The sequence below is a fragment of the Oncorhynchus mykiss genome, chromosome 9 (assembly GCF_013265735.2).
Source record: "Oncorhynchus mykiss isolate Arlee chromosome 9, USDA_OmykA_1.1, whole genome shotgun sequence".
NCBI lineage: Eukaryota > Metazoa > Chordata > Actinopteri > Salmoniformes > Salmonidae > Oncorhynchus > Oncorhynchus mykiss.
In genome coordinates, this window is record NC_048573.1 from 70,022,883 (window position 1) to 70,046,601 (window position 23,719).

A 23,719-nucleotide genomic window follows, 5' to 3' on the forward strand; every position below is an offset into this window, starting at 1 on the left:
CAATGGAGATCAAAAAAACATTGAAGCTATAGAATTTGTGGGACTTTTTTCTGTTACAATTGACTGGGCACCCCTTGAGATAGACATCCCTTTCAAGGTACTGTCCCTAAGAGACAAAGTACTGTTCCTAAGCGACAAGGTACTGTTCCTAAGAGACAAGGTACGGTTCCTAAGAGACAAGGTATGGTTCCTAAGAGACAAGGTACGGTTCCTAAGAGACAAGGTACGGTTCCTAAGAGACAAGGTACTGTTCCTAAGAGACAAGGTACGGTTCCTAAGCGACAAGGTACGGTTCCTAAGAGACAAGGTACGGTTCCTAAGAGACAAGGTACTGTTCCTAAGCGACAAGGTACGGTTCCTAAGAGACAAGGTACTGTTCCTAAGAGACAAGGTACGGTTCCTAAGAGACAAGGTACGGTTCCTAAGAGACAAGGTACGGTTCCTAAGAGACAAGGTACTGTTCCTAAGCGACAAGGTACGGTTCCTAAGAGACAAGGTACGGTTCCTAAGAGACAAGGTACGGTTCCTAAGAGACAAGGTACTGTTCCTAAGCGACAAGGTACGGTTCCTAAGAGACAAGGTACTGTTCCTAAGAGACAAGGTACGGTTCCTAAGAGACAAGGTACTGTTCCTAAGCGACAAGGTACGGTTCCTAAGAGACAAGGTACGGTTCCTAAGAGACAAGGTACGGTTCCTAAGAGACAAGGTACGGTTCCTAAGAGACAAGGTACGGCTCCTAAGAGACAAGGTACTGTTCCTAAGAGACAAGGTACGGTTCCTAAGAGACAAGGTACGGTTCCTAAGCGACAAGGTACTGTTCCTAAGAGACAAGGTACTGTTCCTAAGAGACAAGGTACGGTTCCTAAGAGACAAGGTACGGTTCCTAAGAGACAAGGTACTGTTCCTAAGAGACAAGGTACGGTTCCTAAGAGACAAGGTACTGTTCCTAAGAGACAAGGTACGGTTCCTAAGAGACAAGGTACGGTTCCTAAGAGACAAGGTACTGTTCCTAAGAGACAAGGTACGGTTCCTAAGAGACAAGGTACGGTTCCTAAGCGACAAGGTACGGTTCCTAAGAGACAAGGTACGGTTCCTAAGAGACAAGGTACGGTTCCTAAGAGACAAGGTACGGTTCCTAAGAGACAAGGTACTGTTCCTAAGAGACAAGGTACGGTTCCTAAGAGACAAGGTATGGTTCCTAAGAGACAAGGTACGTTTCCTAAGAGACAAGGTACGGTTCCTAAGAGACAAGGTACTGTTCCTAAGAGACAAGGTACGGTTCCTAAGAGACAAGGTACGGTTCCTAAGAGAAAAGGTATGGTTCCTAAGAGACAAGGTACGGTTCCTAAGAGACAAGGTATGGTTCCTAAGAGACAAGGTACGGTTCCTAAGAGACAAGGTACTGTTCCGAAGCGAGCGCCATGATGAGTGAGCGGGTGATAGATAAGAGGGATGGATGGATGAAGGAGGTAGAGACTCTCCTCGACAAGTAGCCCATCTCTGGACGCCAACTGAAATGACCTTGATTTATCAGGTGTGAAATCATGTCTGCACCACACCCTCATAAATCCAAGGCCAAAGCCTCCAGATAGTTTTGATGATCAATAAAACATAATTGGATTTCTCGCACATATTTGAACAGAAGTATTATAAAACCACATGGAAAACTCTAAATTCTGTGTTTTAATGCCCATCAGTGGCACTTTCGGTAAATAAATCTCTCCGAAACGGCCAACCTATGGGCCTTTAACGTTTGCTGTACGACAAAATAAAAGTTATTGTTTCATATTAATATTAATACTTCCAATGTCCCTTTGTCTGTTCTATGGTGATAGAAACACTCTCTCCTTGATACAGAACTGAACACGACCTCTTACAAAAGGATCTCCATTTATGACATTAACCCTTTACGGTCCACATTAAATCCATTTAAATTTCAACAAAAGCGTTCTGCAGTGTTGTACGCCATTAATTTCAAATTGAATCCCAACATTTTACAAGAAAACACATACTCTTGAGCAAAAGAAGTGAAGAGAGAGAGAACACACTCCATTAAATCAATTAAGTCTCCTGCCAGAGTCTAGGTGAGGGATAATTACTTAGGGAGGGCGACCAGAGACTAATCTAATGATGATGCCCTTTCGTATGCTCCTAGACTTGATGAAGCTGCAGCGCAGCTCCTATGGGACTGGCTTGACGGTGAAACCACAGCAACCACATACACAGGTAGAGAGAGAGAGAGATGGGGACAGAGAGAGAGTGAGTTGGGGAGAGAGAGAGAGAGAGATGGGGAGAGAGAAAGAAAGATGGGGAGAGAGAGCGATGGGGTGAGAGAGAGAGAGAGAGATGGGGAGAGAGAGCGATGGGGTGAGATAGATATATTTGGGAAGAGAGAGAGATGGGGAGAGAGAGAGAGATAGAGATAGAGAGAGAGAGTGAGTTGGGGAGAGAGAGAGAGAGAGATGGGGAGAGAGAGAGAGATGGGGAGAGAGAGAGAGAGAGATGGGGGGAGAGAGAGAGAGAGAGAGAGAGAGAGATGGGGAGAGAGAGATGGGGAGAGAGAAAGAAAGATGGGGAGAGAGAGAGCGATGGGGTGAGAGAGAGAGATGGGGGAGAGAGAGAGCGATGGGGTGAGAGAGAGATGGGGGAGAGAGAGCGATGGGGTGAGAGAGAGATGGGGAAGAGAGATAGATTTGGGAGAGAGGGAGATGTGGGGGAGAGAGAGAGAGAGAGAGAGAGAGAGAGAGAGAGAGAGAGAGAGAGAGAGATGGGAGAGAGAGAGAGAGAGAGAGAGAGAGAGAGAGAGAGAGAGAGAGATGGGGAGAGAGAGAGAGAGTGTGTTATGGGGAGATGGAAAGAAAGATGGGGGAGAGAGAGCGATGGGGTGAGAGAAAGAAAGATGGGGGAGAGAGAGCGATGGGTGAGAGAGAGAGATAGATGGGGAGAGAGAGCGAAAGATGGGGGAGAGAGAGAGAAAGATGGGGTGAGAGTGAGAGATGGGGTAAGAAAGATAGATTTGGGAAAGAGAGAGGTGGGGGAGAGAGGAAGAGAGAAAGATGGGGAAAAGAGCAAGAGAATGAGAGAGAAAGAGAGTTGGGGTTAAGAGAGAGAGATGGGGAGAGAGAGAGAGAGTGAGATGAGGAGAGAAAGAAAGATGGGGGAGATAGAGTGATGGGGTGAGAGATATATTTGGGAGAGAGAGAGATGGGGGAGAGAGGAAGAGAGAGAGAGAAAGATGGGGAAAAAGAGTGAGAGAATGAGAGAGAACGAGAGATGGGGTTAAGAGAGAGAGATGGAGAGAGCAAGATAGTCAATGGGAGAAAGAGAGAGATGGGGAGAGAAATAGAGAGATGGGGGAGAGAAAGAGAGAGAAAGAGAGAGCAAGAGAGACCTGGGGAGAGAAAGAGGGAGATGGGGAGAGAAATAGAGATATGGGGGAGAGAAAGAGAGAGAAAGAGAGAGCAAGAGAGACATGGGGAGAGAACTAGAGATATGGGGGAGAGAAAGAGAGAGCAAGAGAGACATGGGGAGAGAAATAGAGATATGGGGGAGAGAAGGAGAGAGAAAGAGAGAGAAAGGGAGAGAAAGGGAGAGAAATAGAGATATGGGGAGAGAAAGAGAGAGAAAGAGAGAGCAAGAGAGACATGGAGAGAGAAAGAGAGAGATGGGGAGAGAAATAGAGATATGGGGGAGAGAGAAAGAGAAGTGGCGTAGAGAGAGAAAGATGGGGGAAAGAGAGAGAGAGATGGATGGAAGAGAGAGAGAGCGATATAGGGGAGAGAGAAAGTGAGATATGGGGGACAGAGAAAGTGAAATGAGGAGAGAAAGAGAGATGGGGGAGAGAAAGAGAGAGTTGGGGGAGAGAGAGAGATGGGGAGAGAGAATGAGACATGGGGAGAGAAAGAGAGAGCAAGAGGTATGGGGAGAGCAAGAGAGAGATGGGGAGAGAAATAGAGAGATGGGGAAGAGAAACAGAGAGATGGGGGAGAGAAAGAGAGATGGGGAGAGAGAAAGAGAGATATGGGAGAGAAAGAGAGCAATAGGGGAGAGAAAGAGAAAGATGGGGAGAGAAAGAGAGAGGTGGGAGAGAGAAAGAGAGATGGGGAGAGAGAAAGAGATTGGGAGAGGGAGAGAGATAGAGATGAAAGAGAGATGGGGAGAGAAAGAGAGAGATGGGGAGTGAGAATGAGAGATGGGGAGAGAAACAGATGGGGAGAGAGAGAGATAAGGGGGAGAGAGAAAGAGAGATGGGGAAGAGAGAAAGAGAGATGCAGAGAGAAAGAGAGATGGGGAGAGATATTGAGAAATGGGGAAGAGAGAGAACGATAGGGGAAAGAGAGAGAGATGGGGAGAGAGAGGAGAAGAGTCCCCTAAGCAAGCTGGTCCTGGGGCTCTGTTCACAAACAAAACACACCCCACAGAGCCCCAGGACAGCAGCACAATTAGACCCAACCAAATCATGAGAAAACAAAAAGATAATTACTTGACACATTGGAAAGAATTAACAAAAAAACAGAGCAAACTAGAATGCTATTTGGCCCTAAACAGGGAGTGCACAGCGGCAGAATACCTGACCACTGTGACTGACCTAAAATTAAGGAAAGCTTTGACTATGTACAGACTCAGTGAGCATAGCCTTGCTATTGAGAAAGGCCGCCGTAGGCAGACATGGCTCTCAAGAGAAGACAGGCTATGTGCTCACTGCCCACAAAATGAGGTGGAAACTGAGCTGCACTTCCTAACCTCCTGCCCAATGTATGACCATATTAGAGAGACATATTTCCCTCAGATTACACAGATCCACAAAGAATTTGAAAACAAATCCAATTTTGATAAACTCCCATATCTACTGGGTGAAATTCCAGTGTGCCATCACAGCAGCAAGATTTGTGACCTGTTGCCACGAGAAAAGGGCAACCAGTGAACACACACCATTGTAAATACAACCCATATTTATGCTTATTTATTGTATCTTGTGTCCTTTAACCATTTGTACATTGTTAAAACACTGTATATATATATAATATAACATTTGTAATGTATGTGTAATGTTTACTGTACATTTGTATTGTTTATTTCACTTTATATATTCACTTTATATATTATCTACATCACTTGCTTTGGCAATGTTAACACATGTTTCCCATGCCAATAAAGCCCTTGAATTGAATTGAATTGAAAGAGATGTGGAGAGTGAGAGAGATGGGGGAGAGAGATAAAGAGAGATATGGGGAGAGAGAAAGAAAGATGGGGAGAGAAAGAGAGATAGGGAGAGAAAGAGAGAGATGGGGAGAGAGACAGATGGGGTAGATAGAATGAGAGATGGGAGAGAGAGAGAGAGATGTAGATATAAAATGACATGGGAGGGAGAGAGATGGGAGCTAAAATGAACTGAGTAAAAGAGGAAGAGAGATGGATAGTAAGTGAGAGAGGGAGAGAGATTGAAAGAGAGAGGTATGAGAGGTAGAGAGAGAGGGCAAGTGGCATTGGGGGAAGGGGTAATTATCCTGGGGGTCAGCTGCTTTCTCACCTAGCTTAACTGCCGCGAAATGAGCCGAGGCCTTCAGGGAATTAACGATGCGTATTGGGAGCAGCCTGCCGGAGTGCTGAACTCCTCTTTCTCTCAACATACACGTGCTTACGTACAGACAAACACACACCCTTGTGATTAATCTCGGTCTCTTGCACTTCATCTCCCTGTCCTGACACCCTCTCTCAAGCTAACACCATTGAAGTTTTTATTACAGTCACTAATGTACTCAGTTTTGTGCTGCTTCCGTAAACTCTAAATGACTCACTGTTTCTATCAGCCCACATCCCTCTCCTACTTCTCTACCCTTCCGCTCCTACTTCTCTACCCTTCCTCTCCTACTTCTCTACCCTTCCTCTCCTACTTATCTACCCTTCCTCTCCTACTTCTCTACCCTTCCTCTCCTACTTCTCTACCCTTCCTCTCCTACTTCTCTACCCTTCCTCTCCTACTTCTCTATCCTTCCACTCCTACTTATCTACCCTTCCTCTCCTACTTATCTACCCTTCCTCTCCTTCTTCTCTACCCTTCCTCTCCTACTTCTCTACCCTTCCTCTCCTACTTCTCTACCCTTCATCTCCTACTTCTCTACCCTTCCTCTCCTACTTCTCTACCCTTCCTCTCCTACTTCTCTACCCTTCCTCTCCTACTTATCTACCCTTCCTCTCCTACTTCTCTACCCTTCCTCTCCTACTTATCTACCCTTCCTCTCCTACTTCTCTACCCTTCCGCTCCTACTTCTGTACCCTTCCTCTCCTACTTCTCTACCCTTCCCCTCCTACTTCTCTACCCTTCCTCTCCTACTTCTCTATCCTTCCTCTCCTTCTTCTCTACCCTTCCTCTCCTACTTATCTACCCTTCCTCTCCTTCTTCTCTACCCTTCCTCTCCTACTTCTCTATTCTTCCTCTCCTACTTCTCTACCCTTCCTCTCCTACTTCTCTACCCTTCCTCTCCTACTTCTCTACCCTTCCTCTCCTACTTCTCTACCCTTCCTCTCCTACTTCTCTGGACTACTCACCCCTTTCTTCTCAGTTACTCAATTCCTTACCTGTCTCTCTCTTTCTGTGTCTCTCTCTTTCTGTGTCTCTCTCTTTCTGTCTCTCTCTCCCTGTGTGTCTCTCTCTTTCTGTGTGTCTCTCTCTCCCTGTGTGTCTCTCTCTTTCTGTGTGTCTCTCTCTCTGTCTCTCTCGCTGTCTCTCTCTCTCTATCTCTCTCTCTGTCTCTCTCTGTGTGTCTCGCTCTCTGTGTCTCACTCTCTGTGTGTGTGTGTGTGTGTGTGTGTGTGTGTGTGTGTGTGGGCGTGTGTGTCTCTCAGGAAATGCAGCTTTGTCTCAGGTTCTGATGGTGAGCAGTGGTTGCACAGCCTTTCCTCTACAGGGAACCAGGTTTTCCTGTGTCTACCCTTCTCAATGGCAAGACTGTGCTCACTGAGCCTGTACTTTGTCAAGGTTTCTAAGGTTTTGATCAGTAACCATGGTCAAATAGTTTGCCATGGTGTACAGTCAATTTAGGGCCAGATAGAACTGCATTTTGCTTTGTGCTTTTGCTTGTGTTTCCCAATAAGCAATGTAGTTTTGTTTTGACTGTGTTGCAATTTGTTTTATTCTGATTGATTGGATGTTCTGTTCCTGAGGCTTCAGTGTGTTAGTAGAACAGGTTTGTGAACTCAGCCCCAGGACCAGCTGGATGAGGGTACTCTTTTCTTTGCTCAGCTCTTGGCATTGCATAGATTGGTAATGATATGAGAGGGGGTCACTGTATTTTAAATGTTTTCAAAACTGAATTGCTCCTTTTTTTAGTTTTTACTATTAGTGGATATTGGCCTAATTCTGCCCTGCATGCATTGTTTGTAGTTTTCCTCTGGACATGTAGGAGAATCTTAAAGAACTCTGCATGCAGGGTTTCAATGGGGTGTTTGTCCCATTTGGTGAAATCTTGTTTTGCAAGTGCACCCACACCTCACTGCCATAAAGTGCAATTGGTTCAATGACACAATCAATTAGTTTAAGCCAAATTTTAATATATATTTCAATTCAGTTTTTTAATGGCATAGAATGCCCTGTTGCTTTCTCTCTCAGTTCATTCATTGCCTCATTAAGGTATCCAGTTGAGCTTATTTTTAAACCTAAGTAATTGTAGTGTGTGTGTCACGAATATTACCGAAGGTGGCTACCCTTCCTGTTTGTGTGGCGCTCGGCGGTCGTCGTCGCCGGTCTACTAGCTTCCACCGATCCTTTGTTCTGTGTTCGTTTGGTTTTGTCTAATTGGTTTCACCTGTTCATTGTTTGGTTGTTAGGGTGGGGTTATTTAAGTTTGTTTAGCCCGCTTCTGTTTGTGCGGGCTTGTTCTTCTGTATTTGTGAGAGTGGTTAGTGTTTTGTTGGGTTTTCTCGCTGTCCTAGTATTTCACATTAGGGGACTATTTTGTTTTATAGTTACACCTGTGTTTGGGTATACTATTTTGTTTTATAGTTACACCTGTGTTTGGGTATACTATTTTGTTTTATAGTTACACCTGTGTTTGGTAATACTATTTTGTTTTATAGTTATACCTGTGTTGGGTATACTATTTTGTTCCTGTGATTTTTTGGACATTAAAGTGTGTTTTTTCCCGCATCCTTTGCTCTCTGCGCCTGACTCCACACCCATTCACTCATTGAGCGTTACAGAAGCCCGCACCTATTATGGAGTCAGCAGGAGCAGCGACCACCCCTCTCCCCACGATGGAGGAGAGAGTCCTTCATCACACGTCCATCCTCCATCGCATCGGATCAGTGATGGATCAAATGATGGAGAGGATGGACCGTTGGGAGAGGAGTGGTCTTCCTACTACCCCACCTACCCTCCCACCAGCAACTCTACCATCTCCCCCAGCGGGATCCGGTACCAGCGGGATCCGGTACCAGCGGGATCCGGTACCAGCGGGATCCGGTACCAGCGGGATCCGGTACCAGCGGGATCCGGTACCAGCGGGATCCGGTACCAGCGCTCTGCGCATTACGCCTCCGAGGGAGTACAAAGGAGCGGCGGCGAGGTGCCAGGGATTCCTGCTACAACTAGATCTCTACCTGGCCACCGTTCGGCCGGCTCCCTCGGACGAGGAGAGCGTGAGTGTCCTCGTCTCTTGCCTTACGGGTAAAGCCCTGGAGTGGGCCAATGCTGTCTGGAACGGGCCCGACTCAGCGAGGAGTTCACCCGCCGTTTCCGGGCCGTGTTCGATCACCCTCCGGAGGGCCGAGCGGCGGGTGAGTGGTTGTTCCATCTCCGGCAGGGGACAAGGAGCGTGCAGGACTTCGCACTGGATTTCCGGGACAGGGCCCTGATAGACCATTACAGGTGTAGCCTGAGAGAGGACGTCTGCAGGGAGCTGGCTTGTCGGGAAACTACGCTCAGCCTGGATGAACTGATAGACCTGTCGATCCGGTTAGACCATCTGCCAGCTGCTTACGGACATTCTGAAAGGGTCCTGTTAGTTCCACCTCCTGACCCTCCCGCTCCTATCCCGATGGAGCTAGGAGGGGCCGCATCTAGGGAGATCGGAGGAGGAGGCTCCTCGTGTACCAGTTGTGGCCGGAGAGGGCACACTTCAGGTCAGTGCTGGAGGAGTTAATCTGGGAGTCGAGAGGGCAGGCAGAACACTCCTTGGTTACCCCAGGTGAGTCAGCACCACACTCTCAGAGTTTCTGGTTGGTCATTTTTTCCCTCTCTCCAGCATAAGGCGCTAGTAGATTCAGGCGCAGCTGGGAACTTTATAGATTGCGGACTCCCTCAGAGGTTGAGGATTCCGTTAGTTCAGGTAGACCCCCCTTTTCCCGTGCACTCTTTAGATAGTCGACCATTAGGGTCAGGGCTGGTCAGGGAGGCCACAATTCCTTTGGAGATGATTACGTAGGGGAATCATAAGGAGCGGATTAGTCTGTTCCTTATCGATTCACCTGCGTTTCCGGTGGTGCTGGGGATTCCCTGGCTGGCTATTCACAATCCAACGATTTTGTGGAAACAGGGAACTCTCCAGGGGTGGTCTGATGAGTTTTCAGGCAGGTGTGTAGGAGTTTCCATCGGTGCGACAACGGTGGAGAGTCCAGACCAGGTTTCCACCGTGCGCATTCCCGCTGAGTATGCCGATTTGGCTATCGCTTTCAGTAAAAAGAAAGCGACCCAATTACACCCCATCGACAGGGGGATTGCGTGATAGACCTCCAGGTAAACGCTACACTCCCCAGGAGTCATGTGTATCCTTTATCCCAGGAGGAGACGTTGGCTATGGAGACATATGTCACAGAAGCTCTGGGACAGGGGTACATTCGGCCCTCCATGTCACCCGTCTCCTCAAGTTTCTTTTTTGTGAAGAAAAAGGATGGTGGTTTGCGTCCGTGTATTGATTATCGAGGTCTCAATTCCATCACGGTGGGTTTTAGGTACCCACTATCTCTCATCGCTACGGCAGTGGAATCATTTCACGGAGCGCAGTTCTTCACGAAACTGGATCTCAGGAGTGTGTATAATCTGGTGTATTCGGGAGGGAGATGAGTGGAAAACCGCGTTTAGTACCACATCTGGCCATTATGAGTACCTCGTCATGCCGTACGGGTTAAAGAATGCACCAGCTATCTTTCAATCCTTCGTGGATGAGGTTCTCAGAGACCTGCACGGACAGGGTGTGGTGGTGTATATTGACAATATTTTGATCTACTCCGCTACACGCACCGCGCATGTGTCTCTGGTGCGCAAGGTTCTTGGGCGACTGCTGGAGCATGACCTGTACGTGAAGGCGGTGAAATGTGAGTTTTCCAAACGAGCCGGTTCCTTCCTGGGTTATCGCATTTCCAGCTCGGGGGTGATAATGGAGGGTGACCGCGTCAAGGCCGTGCGTAATTGGCCGACTCCAACCACGGTAAAGGAGGTGCTCGGGCCAGCGGAGCGGAATTATGATGTGGGGGACAGGGAGTTGTTGGCTATGGTTAAGGCCCTGAAGGTGTGGAGACACTGGCTTGAGGGGGCTAAGCACCCTTTCCTCATCTGGAGGATCAGTATATCCGATCAGCTAGGAGACTGAATCCTCGTCAGGTAAGGTGGGCCATGTATTTCACCAGATTTCGTTTTACAATCTCGTATCGACCAGGTTCCCTCAACACTAAGGCCGACGCGCTGTCCCGCCTCTATGACACTGAGGACCGGTCCATCGATCCTACTCCCATCATTCTGGCGGCTAAGCTGGTGGCACCAGTAGTATGGGAGGTGGACGCGGACATCAAGCGGGTGCAAAGGGAGGAACCTGCGCCTCCACAGTGTCCAGAGGGTCGTAGGTACGTGCCGCTCGCTGTTCGTGATCAATTGATTCGATGGGCTCATAGTCTACCCTCGTCGGGTCACCCGGGTATTTCAAGGACAGTGCGAGTGGTGGCCCACCTTGGTGAGGGATGTGCGATTCTCTCCTGTTCGGTGTGCGCCCAGAGTAAGGCTCCTAGGCACCTGCCACGAGGGAAGTTACAACCCCTCCCCGTTCCACAATGGCCGTGGACCCATCTATCGGTGGATTTTCTTACTGACCTTCCCCCCTCTCAGGGGAACACAACGATAAAGTGTGTTTTTTCCCGCATCCTTTGCTCTCTGCGCCTGACTCCACACCCATTCACTCATTGAGCGTTACAGTGTTCAGTACCAATTGAGAACTTTGGTCTAATTCCCTGAGATCTGGATCTTCTCTGGAAAATCATTATTTTAGTCTTTTTGGGGTTTACTGCCAGGGCCCAGGTCTGGCAGTACTGCTCTAGCAGGGCCAGGCTCTGCTGTAGACCATGTGCTGTGGGAGACAGCAGGCATAGTTCATCTGCGAAGAGTAGGCATTTAACCTCTGAATTGTGGAGACTAACATCAGGGGCTAAGGATTTTTCTAGAATAGTTGCCAATTTGTTGATGTAAATATTGAAGAGTGCAGGGCTCCGATTGCAACCCTGGCGAAGGCTCCGCCCCTGGTTAAAGAATTCTGTTATTTTCTTGCCAATTTTGATGCTGCACGTACTGCCAGATAACATTGACTTAATTATGTCATATGTTTAACCCCCTACACCACTTTCAATAACTTTGTAGAACAGTCCTGTATGACAAATATGTCAAATCAATTTCAGTTGTGCTTCTTTTGCCATTTGCCTGAATATATAGTTGATGTGTTTTACTGCCAGATTGATGCCTTCCTTACTGTGAGTGAATGTGGTCTCCAGAAAGTTATCTAAGAGTGTTTGGATATGTTAATTACCAGTTGATTTCTGTTATTCTTCCATGCTGTTTTGGGCCCATCTGTATGAATTTCTGATGTTGTACAGCTTACTGAGCTATGAATGTGTGGTTGTTTCCATGTCTGTTCTTTTGAGGAACAACGTAATTTGGCTGTGATCAGACAGAGGTGTTAGTGGCTTGACGATGAATGAGATGAGAGAGAAAGGGTCAATGTCTTTAATCATATAGTCTACTGTGCTGTGGCCAAGAGGTGAGCAGTAGGTGAATCTCCCCATAGAGTCCCCCCGTAACCTACCATTGACACTAGTACAGACCCAGGTTTCTACAGAGCTGCAACAGATCCCTTCCGTTCTTGATGATGGTGCTGTCACTGTTGTTTCTATGGGGGAGATGAAGACAGTTAGAAACAGTATGGCCTGTAATAAAGCCTTCCCCTCTTGTGCTCGTTAGATCAGGTAGTGTTCCTGTGTGCGCATTTGTGTCCCCACAGATGAGCACATTTCTCTGGGCCTGGAAATGGACGTCTCTTCCTCAAGGGTGGGGAAGATCTCCTCTGAGTAATATGGGGATTCTGAGGGGGGGGGGGGGGGGGGGGGGGGGGGGGGGGGGGGATCTCCTCTGAGTAATATGGGGATTCTGAGGGGGGGGGGGGGGGATCTCCTCTGAGTAATATGGGGATTCTGAGGGGGGGGGGGGGATCTCCTCTGAGTAATATGGGAATTCTGAGGGGGGGGGGGGGGGATCTCCTCTGAGTAATATGGGGATTCTGAGGGGGGGGGGGGGGATCTCCTCTGAGTATTATGGGGATTCTGAGGGGGGGGGGATCTCCTCTGAGTATTATGGGGATTCTGAGGGGGGAGATCTCCTCTGAGTAATATGGGGATTCTGAGGGGGGGGGGGATCTCCTCTGAGTAATATGGGGATTCTGAGGGGGGGGGGGGGATCTCCTCTGAGTATTATGGGGATTCTGAGGGGGGGAGATCTCCTCTGAGTAATATGGGAATTCTGAGGGGGGGGGGGTCTCCTCTGAGTAACATGGGGATTCTGAGGGGGGGGGGGGGGGGATCTCCTCTGAGTATTATGGGGATTCTGAGGGGGGGAGATCTCCTCTGAGTAATATGGGGATTCTGAGGGGGTATATATATTGCGCAAAGGAACACATATTTTTCTGTCAGTACAAGTTATTTTTGCAGTTTTAACCAAATGTGATATTTACCAAATTTGAGGGGAACAATTAGATTTTGTAGTTTGGTGTTGTACCAAATTATCAACCCTCCAGAGTCTCTGCCTCTATTGACAGAGCTGTGTTTCTGTGATGGCACAATTACCTCTCTGTAGCCTGTGGGGCAGTGAGTGACAATGTCAGCCTTACACCATGTCTCCTGCAGAATGATGACGTCATCATCTTTAAGATTTGTTTTTAACTCCAGTGCTAAACTCTTCAGTCTAAAGGTTGATTAGTTTAGGCCCTGAATGTTCCACATGCAAACTAATAGTGATTTCATGTTGCAAAAATGAAAGAATAGCACAGTCAGCAATACAGTAACTACTGAGTTGTTCAGAGAGATAAACATGTTAACAGCAATACAGTAACTACTGAGTCGTTCAGAGAGATACACATGTTAACAGCAATACAGTAACTACTGAGTTGTTCAGAGAGATAAACATGTTAACAGCAATACAGTAACTACTGAGTCGTTAAGAGAGATAAACAGGATAAATCCTCTTGGAACTCTAGGGGCAGTATTTTCATTTTTTGAGAAAAAAAACGTTCCCGTTTTAAACAGGATATTTTGTCAGGAAAAGATGCTAGAATATGCATATAATTGACAGTTTTCGATAGAAAAGTCTCTAACGTTTCCAAAACTGTAAAGATATTGTCTGTGAGTATAACAGAACTGATGTTGCAAGCGAAAGCCTGAGAAAAATCCAATCCGGAAGTGCCCCAGGTTTTGAAAGCGCTGCGTTCCAATGACTCCCTATTTGGCTGTGAATGTACCATTAACGAACTTACGCTTTCTATGTATTCCCCAAGGTGTCTACAGCATTGTGACATAGTTTTACGCATTTCTGTTGAAGAATAGCCATATGCGGGCACATTGCGTAAGTGGTCACATGGTGGCTCCGAGAGAGATTCTCGCGTAATGTACAGAGGTAGCCATTACTCCAATCGGTCCTAGAGAAAAAGGAATTGTCCCGACAGATATATTATCGAATAGATATTATAAAAACACCTTGAGGATGGATTCTAAACAACGTTTGCCATGTTTCTGTCGATATTATGGAGCTAATTTGGATTTTTCGGAGTTGTGGTGACCGCAATTTCCAGGCGATTTCTCAGCCAAACGTGAAGAACAAACGGAGCTGTTTCGCCTCCTTGGCGGTGCAATGGTCTGGTAGGTGTCTCTGGGTGGTCCTCTGTCCAGTGCGGCATGGGGTGTTTGTCTACCAAGTGCCACATCCTTTAAAGACTCGGCAAACATCCCAACTGTCTCCTTCCTCAGGTGGGAGTGGTTGTGCAGATGCTCTGGGGTGATTGTTGGGTGGTGGGGCAACGTGCACGTTCGGGAGTAGGCCACACCCTCTGGTGAAGTCAGCGTTGACTTTCTGAATGGTACGGGGATGAAAGTCTTTGCAGGGCAGCAGAGTGGTAATGTGGGAGTTGGGGAACCACTTAGAGGCCCTCTCTGCTATTCAGTTGACCTGGCTGCCTACTCTCTTCTGCTCCACTCACAGGTTGTTGATGCCGGTGTGAATAATAATAAAATCTCTCTCTCACACACTCACACACAGCATGGAGAGCAGTGGACTGCGATGGCATCCTTTGAACTTTGCGGCTGAAACCCCTCACAGTCCATCGCCTTTCAGGGGGAATGCAAGATAGCTAGACAGCGAGAGAGAGAGCTGCTCACGCTGACTGAACAGAGAGGCAATGGATTTATGCAGGCAGTCGCACTTTGAACAAAGCTAAGCTCAAGTTCACATCTCGAGCTAGAGCTCAGACTCGATCAACTGGCATTGATCCGCCGAGCTTGGACAACAGACAACACAAACAACTGTTAAGTCGGTCAGAAAACAACCCAGCAAAATAGCTCCTTAAAATGGAAATTAAAGAGAAGAATATTGTGTACTTTCACGGAATTCCTAGAGAACATCAATTCTGTTGTCAATAAAAACTCAACAAGAGGATTTAACGACAATAAGGAGGACCATTGTTCAGACTGCAAATCAGATTTCAAGGCCATTAGTGGTGTGGCTGAGAAAGGACTCCTCAGAATAATGCTGTCCATAGAGTTAGACAGAAGGCACACTTGCCACTAAGCTAATTTTAGCATTGGCAGCGTCATTGCAAGCTTTCACCATTTTAAGGTTGTCAACTTGATGGATTCTCTTTCCAACTCTCTCTATGAATGTAGCCTATAACTTACAATGCTCAGCTTTGTTATTGGCTTTGCATGGCATTGCAGATCTCCAAACCATCCACATGAATCATTAAGAAGTTAAAGATGCAGGTGTGTGAACGAGAGGCATGATTACCTGAGAAGGACATGGTGATAGAGGTCGATTCACCTTCGCCTGACTGATTCTAATACCCACTTACTTCCTTTCATGAGCAGCGAAGATACACTAAACTTAACCACGGTACAAACATGCAATTCAGAAAGTATTCAGGAAGTATTCAGAAAGTATTCAGGAAGTATTCAGAAAGTATTCAGGAAGTGTTCAGAAAGTATTCAGACTGAATTGAGGAAGTATTCAGACCCCTTCCCTTTTTCCACATTTTCTTATGTTACAACCTTATTCTAAAATTGATTTAAAAAAATGTCCCCTCCTCAATCTACACACAATACTCCACAATGACAAAGCAAAAAACAGCATTTTAGAAAATGTTTGCAAATGTATTAAAAATAAAATACAGAAATAACTTATTTACATAAGCATTCAGACCCTTTACTATGAGACTTGAAATTGAGCTCAGGTGAATCCTGTTGACAGTGCATGTCAGAGCAAAAAATCAAGCCATGAGGTCAAAGGAAATGTCCGTAGAGCTCCGAGACAGGATTGAGATCTGGGGAAGGGTACCGAAGCATTTCTGCAGCATTGAAGGTCCCCAAGAACACAGTGGCCTCCATCATTCTTAAGTGGAAGAAGTTTGGAAACACCAAGACTCTTCCTAGAGCTGGCCGCCCAGCCAAACTGAGCAATCGGTGGAGAAGGGCCTTGGTCAGGGAGGTGGCCAAGAACCTGATGGTCACCCAGAGTTCCTTTGTGGAGATGGGAGAACCTTCCAGAAGGACAACCATCTCTGCAGCACTCAACCAATCAGGCCTTTTTGGTAGAGTGGCCAGACAGAAGCCACTCCTCAGTAAAAAGCACAGGACAGCCCGCTTGGAGTTTGCCACAAGGCACCTAAGGACTCTCAGACCATGAGAAACAAGATTATCTGGTATGATGAAAACAAGATTGAACTCTGGCCTGAATGCCAAACGTCACTTCTGGAGGAAACCTGGCACCATCCCTACAGTGAAGCATGGTTGTGGTAGCATCATGCTGTGAAGATGTTTTTCAGCGGCAGTGGCTGGGAGATTAGTCAGGATCAAGGGAAAGATGAATGGAGCAAAGCACAGAGAGATTTTTGATGAAAACTTGCTCCAGAGCGCTCAGGACCTCAGACTGGGGTGAAGGTTCACCTTCCAAAAGGACAACAACCCAACAGAGCAGCCAAGATAACGCAGGAGTGGCTTCGGGACAATGTCCCTGAGTGGCCCAGCCAGAGCCCGGACTTGAACCCTGATCCAACATCTCTGGAGAGACCAGAAAATAGCTGCGTAGCAACACTCCCCATTCAACCTGACAGAGCTTGAGAGTATTTGCTGAGAAGAATGGGAGAAACTCCCCAAATACAGGTGTGCCAAGCTTGTAGCGTCATACTTAAGAAGACTGGAGTCGCTGCCATAGGTGCTTCAACAAAGTACTGAGTAAAGTGTCTGAATACTTATGCATATTTGATATTTTTTTTTTATTATAATAATTATACATTTGCAAAAATGTCCAAAAATCTGTTCTTGCTTTGTCATTATGGGACATTGTCTGTAGATTGATGAGGGAAAAAAACATTTTCATACATTTTAGAATAAGGCTGTAACGTGTGGAAAAAAAACAACGTGGAAAAAAGCACATTTTTTGTCCATTAAATAACATTGAGACTGGTGTTATGCGGGTACAATTGAATGAAGCTGCCAGTTGAGGACTTGTGAGGCATCTGTTTCTCAAACTAGACACTCTAATGTACTTGTCCTCTTGCTCAGTTGTGCATCGGGGCCTCCCACTCCTCTTTCTATTCTGGTTAGAGACAGTATGCGCTGTTTGGTCTGTGATGGGAGTAGTACACAGCATTGTACAAGATCTTCAGTTTCTTGGCAATTTCTCACGTGAAATAGCCTTAATTTCTCAGAACAAGAATAGACAGGCACGTTTCAGAGGAAAGTCTTTGTTTCTGGCCATTTTGAGCCTGTAATCGGACCCACAAATGCTGATTCTTCAGGTACTTTACTCGTCTAAAGAAGGCCCGTTTTATTGCGTATTTAATCAGCACAACAGTTTTCAGCTGTGCTAACATAATAGCAAAAGCGTTTTCTAATGATCAATTAGCCTTTTAAAATTATAAACTTAGATTATCTAACACAACATGCCATTGGAACACAGCAGTGATGGTCGCTGATAATGGGCCTCTGAACGCCTATTTATATATTCCATTAAAAGTCAGCTGTTTCCAGCTACAATAGTCATTTACAACATTAACAATGTCTACACTTTATTTCTGATCAATTTGATGTTATTTTAATGGACAAAAAAATGTGCTTTTCTTTCAAAAACAAGGAAATTCCTAAGTGACCCCAAACCTTTGAACAGTAGTGTAGTGTATATATATACACACTGAAAAAAAATATAAATGCAACAAGCAACAATTGCAAAGATTTTACTGAGTTACAGTTCATAAGGAAGTCAGTAAATTTAAATAAATAAATTAGGCCCTAATCTATGGATTTCACATGACTGGGAATACAAATATTAATCTGTTTGTCACAGATACCTTTAAAAAAAAGTAGGGTGTGGATCAGAAAACCAGTCAGTATCTGGTGTGACCACCATTTGTCTCATGCAGCGTGACTTCTCCTTCGGGAATAGAGTTGATTAGGCTGTGGCCTGGGGAATGTTGTCCCACTCATCTTCAATGGCTGTGTGGAACTGGAACATGCTGTCATACACGTTGATCCAGAGCTTCCCAAACATGCTCATTGGGTGACATGTCTGAGTATGCAGGCCATGGAAGAACTGGGACATTTTCAGCTTCCATGAATTGTGAACAGATCCTTGCGACATGGGGCCGTGCATCATGCTGAAACATGAGGTGATGGCGGTGGATGTATGGCACGACAATGGGCCTCAGGATCTCATCAAGGTATCTCTATGCATTCAAATTGCCATCGATAAAAGCTATGCCAGTGGCTATCGAAGGTGAGCATTTGCCCACTGAAGTTGGTTACGTCGCCGAACTGCAGTCAGGTCAAGAGTCTGGTGAGGAGCAAGTAGATGAGCTTTCCTGAGACGGTTTCTGACAGTTTTTGCAGAAAATGCTTTGATTGCGCAGACCCACAGATTCATCAGCTGTCGGGATGGCTGGTCTCAGACGATTCCGGAGGTGAAGAAGCCGGATGTGAAGGTCATGGGCTGGCGTGGTAACACATGGTCTGCGGTTGTGAAACTGTTTGGGCATACTGCCAAATTCTCAAAAACAAAGTTGGAGATGGCTTATGGTAGAGAAATTAACATTAAATAACCTGGCAACAGCTCTGATGGACATTCCTGCAGTCAGCATGCCAATTGCACGCCCCCTCAAAACTTGAGACATATGTGGCATTGTGTTGTGTGACAAAACTGCACATTGTAGAGTGGCCTTTTATTGTGCCCAGCACAAGGTGCACCTGTGTAATGATCATGCTCTTTAATTAGCTTATTGATATGCCACACCTGTCAGGTGGATGGATTACCTGGGCAAAGGAGAAATGCTCACTAACAGGGATGTAAACAATTGTGTGCACCAAATTTTAGATTTATTTGTGCGTATGGAACATTTCTGGGATCTTCTATTTCAGCTCATGAAACATGGGACCAACACAGCGTTTATATTTTTGTTCAGTATGAACAGTTCTTGTGCTGAAGTTGCTTTAGAACTCGGTATTGAGTGTTGCAACCAAGGACAGACGATTTTTACATGCTATGCACTTCAGCACTCGACGGTCCCATTCTGTGAGCTTGTGCTGCCCTACCATTTCCCGGGTGAGCTGTTGTTGCTCCTATACGTTTCCACATCACAATAACACCACTTACAGTTGACCGGGGCAGCGCTAGAGGGGTAGAAATTTGACAAACCGACTTGTTGGAAAGGTGGCATCCTATGACAGTGCCACATTGAAAGTCTCTGAGCGCTTCAGTAACGTAATTATACTGACAATGTTTGTCTATGGAGATTGCATGGCGCTGTGCTCGATTGTATACACCTGTCAGCAACAGATCCACTAATTTAAAGGTGTGTCCACATATTTTTGTATATTGTGTATGTAGAGATATACTGTATATACACAGTTTACAAAACATTAAGAATACCTGTCATTTCCATGAGAGACTGACCAGGCGAATCCAGGTGAAAGCTATAATCCCTTATTGATGTCACTTGTTAAATTCACTTCAGTCAGTATAGATGAAGGGGAGGAGACAGGTTAAAGAAGGATTTTAAAATCGAAACAATTGAGACATGTATTGTGTATGTGTACCATTCAGAGAGTGAATGGGCAAGACAAAATATACATTGGGGGAAAAAAGTATTTAGTCAGCCACCAATTGTGCAAGTTCTCCCACTTAAAAATATGAGAGAAGCCTGTAATTTTCATCATAGGTACACTTCAACTATGACAGACAAAATGAGAAAAAAAATCCAGAGAATCACATTGTAGGATTTTTTATGAATTTATTTGCAAATTATGGTGGAAAATAAGTATTTTGTCACCTACAAACAAGCAAGATTTCTGGCTCTCACATACCTGTAACTTCTTCTTTGAGAGGCTCCTCTGTCCTCCACTCGATACCTGTATTAATGGCACCTGTTTGAACTTGTTATCAGTACAAAATACACCTGTCCACAACCTCAAACAGTCACACTCCAAACTCCACTATGGCCAAAACCAAAGAGCTGTCAAAGGACACCAGAAACTAAATTGTATACCTGCACCAGGCTGGGAAGACTGAATCTGCAATAGGTAAGCAGCTTGTTTTGAAGAAATCAACTGTGGGAGTAATTATTAGGAAATGGAAGACATACAAGACCACTGATAATCTCCCTCGATCTGGGGCTCCACGCAAGATCTCACCCCGTGGGGTCAAAATGATCACAAGAACGGTGAGAAAAAATCCCAGAACCACACGGGGGACCTAGTGAATGACCTGCAGAGAGCTGGGACCAAAGTAACAAAGCCTACCATCAGTAACACACTATGCCGCCAGGGACTCAAATCCTGCAGTGCCAGACGTGTCCCCCTGCTTAAGCCAGTACATGTCCAGGCCCGTCTGAAGTTTGCTAGAGAGCATTTGGATGATCCAGAAGAAGATTGGGAGAATGTCATATGGTCAGATGAAACCAAAATATAACTTTTGGTAAAAACTCAACTCGCCATGTTTGGAGGACAAAGAATGCTGAGTTGCATCCAAAGAACACCATACCTACTGTGGCGCATGGGGGTGTAAACATCATGCTTTGGGGCTGTTTTTCTGCAAAGGGACCAGGACGACTGATCCGTGTAAAGGAAAGAATGAATGGGGCCATGTATCGTGAGATTTTGAGTGAAAACCTCCTTCCATCAGCAAGGGCATTGAAGATGAAAAGTGGCTGGGTCTTTCAGCATGACAATGATCCCAAACACACCGCCCGGGCAACGAAGGAGTGGCTTCGTAAGAAGCATTTCAAGGTCCTGGAGTGGCCTAGCCAGTCTCCAGATCTCAATCCCATAGAAAATCTTTGGAGGGAGTTGAAAATCCGTGTTGCCCAGCAACAGCCCCAAAACATCACTGCTCTAGAGGAGATCTGCATGGAGGAATGGGCCAAAATACCAGCAACAGTGTGTGAAAACCTTGTGAAGACTTACAGAAAACGCTGGACCTCTGTCATTGCCAACAAAGGGTAAATAACAAAGTATTGAGATAAACTTTTGTTATTGACCAAATACTTATTTTCCACCATCATTTGCAAATAAATTCATTAAAAATCCTACAATGTGATTTTTCTGGATTTTTTTTCTCATTTTGTCTGTCATAGTTGAAGTGTACCTATGATAAAAATTACAGGCCTCTCTCATCTTTTTAAGTGGGAGAACTTGCACAATTGGTGGCTGACTAAATACTTTTTTGCCCCACTGTATAAGTGACTTTGAACGTGCGCACCAGTTTGAGTGTGTGAAGAACTGCAACGCTGCTGCAACGCTGCTGCAACGCCGCGGTTTTTCACACTCAACAGTTTCCCTGTGTGTATCAATAATTGTCCACCACGTAAAGGACATCCAGCCAACTTGACACAGATGCGGGAAGCATCACTGTGGAACGCCCAACAAATTGAGGCTGTTCTGAGGGGTGGGAGGGCAGCGGGGCTTTCATGTTTTGTACACTCAGTGTATATGAGGATCTGGTATATATGATTTAATGCACCATGTCCAGATAGTACATCATCATTATCTGCCTCGTTCGGAGGAACTCAGAAACACAACTCTGTAGCTCATAGTGACAGTGACGCAGTCTGGTTAGGGAAATGGAATGTGTGGGTCAGACAATAATATGGATACTAGTATACATAAGGAACAATTCCCTCACACAAAATGAACAACAACCAACCACCCAGAACACTGACAACAGTAATGGAGTGTATCACCAAACAGCCCAACACAGATTCACTCTTTACTGCACTACACAATCGTTAACACGCCAGACAGTGGGAGGCCTGGTATCTTTCATCTCCATGAAGAGGAACCTCGTATCTTTAATGGATGCCCGTATGAAATATTTATCACCCCTACATCCTGCCTGCCGAGGTAATTGTCTCCAGCATGCTAACGGTTAGGGAAGGGCAGCGCGCTAGCGACATGCTAGCTTTCAGAGTCAGGGTGGAGGGGCGGGCGGTTAGCGTGGAACGTGGGGTGGAGCAGCGGCTTAAGGTTAAAGTGCTGTTATCTTGACAGCAGGTAAGTGGCGTTTAGTGGAGATTAATGCCGTTCATCAAATACCTGAGCCTTCTGCCCGCCCTTCCCTGGCTAGTAGTGAGCGACTGAATATGATGTGAATTGTGGAGAGACTTTTTTAAAAACGGGGGCAACTTAGATGTTGTGATGTGTCACATAATCTGTCAATATAGGTTGAGCTATTGAATAATGTCTCAGTTAAATCAGATTTTACCGTGAAATGCTTTCTTACACGCCCTTAACCAACAATGCAGTTAATAAAAATATTTACTAAATAAACCTAAGTAGACTGGTAGACTGCTCTCCCGACTAGTAGAGACTATTCTCCAGACTGGTAGAGACTGGTAGAGACTGCTCTACAGACTGGTAGAGACCGCTCTACCGACTGGTAGCGACCGCTCTCCCGACTGGTAGAGACTGCTCTCCTGACTGGTAGAGACTGCTCTCCAGACTGGTAGAGACCGCTCTACCGACTGGTAGCGACCGCTCTCCCGACTGGTAGAGACTGCTCTCCTGACTGGTAGAGACTGGTAGAGACTGCTCTCCAGACTGGTAGAGACCGCTCTCCAGACTGGTAGAGGCTGCTCTCCAGACTGGTAGAGACTGGTAGAGACTGCTCCCCTGACTGGTAGAGACTGGTAGAAACTGGTCTCCAGACTGGTAGAGACTGCTCTCCCGACTGGTAGACTGCTCTCCCGACTGATAGAGACTGCTCTCCCGACTGGTAGACTGCTCTCCAGACTGGTAGAGACTGCTCTACCGACTGGTAGAGACCGCTCTCCCAACTGGTAGAGACCGCTCTCCAGACTGATAGACTGCTCTTCAGACTGGTAGAGACTGGCAGAAACTGCTCTCCTTACTGGTAGAGACTGCTGTCAGGACTTGTAGAGACCGCTCTCCAGACTGGTAGAGACCGGTAGAAACTGCTTTCCCGACTGGTAGAGAGTGCTCTCCAGACTGGTAGAGACCGCTCCCCAGACTGGTAGAGACTGCACTCCAGACTGGTAGAGAATGGTAGAGACTGGTAGAAACTGCTCTGCCGACTGGTAGAGACAGCTCTGCAGACATATTCTGCAAAGAAGCAATTTTTTTCTCCAGCCTCAGCCAGAGAGAGCCACAGGCTCAGAGGTAATTGACCTAGTAAAAGGCCCTGGTATTAGCGGTTTCAGGAGAGAGAGAGAGGAGGCGGGAGAGTGGGAAAAGGCAAGAAGAGAAAGGGGGAGAGAGAAAGAGAGAGAAAAAAATGTGTGTGTGTGTGTGTGTGTGTGTGTGTGTAAGACAGAAAGTGAAAGAGAGAGAGGTGTGTAAAAATAACAGAAGGCCCAGTAAACAGAGAGAGAGGCCGGCATGTCAAATGGCTTGCCGTGACTATCTACCCATCCCTCACCATTCAGGTAGCTGGGGGTTCCCACCCCCGAGTGGCGGCCTGTCTGATCCGCTTCCAGACTCCCACTCGCCCTCGGGGAGCAGAGGCGAGTCAGCCTGCGCCAAGCTCGATTTAGCCGCCGCCACGGCAACCACAGCAAGGGGGGCTACAGTGCTTCTGGAGTCCTGGCTTTCAAAGCCTCTCTCCATCAAAGGGGAGCTGACAACCTGAAAGCCACTGAGTGGGGGGGGGGGGGGGGGGGAGAAAGAGAGAATAAGGAGGGATAGAGAGGGAGACAGGATA

At 46.4% G+C, this 23,719-nt stretch overlaps 1 protein-coding gene across 1 annotated transcript in view; it reads left to right on the plus strand.

The window, feature by feature from the left end:
* tnr5 (Tumor necrosis factor receptor superfamily member 5) overlaps positions 1–23,719 on the plus strand; it is a gene marked incomplete at its 5' end in the record, with an annotated part of 1,066,050 nt that overhangs the window by 710,558 nt on the left and 331,773 nt on the right. Inside the window, 1 exon segment of the mRNA NM_001165184.1 lies at positions 20,923–21,044. Within this exon segment, the coding sequence (NP_001158656.1) occupies positions 20,923–20,932 (10 nt within the window). The 3' untranslated portion in view covers positions 20,933–21,044.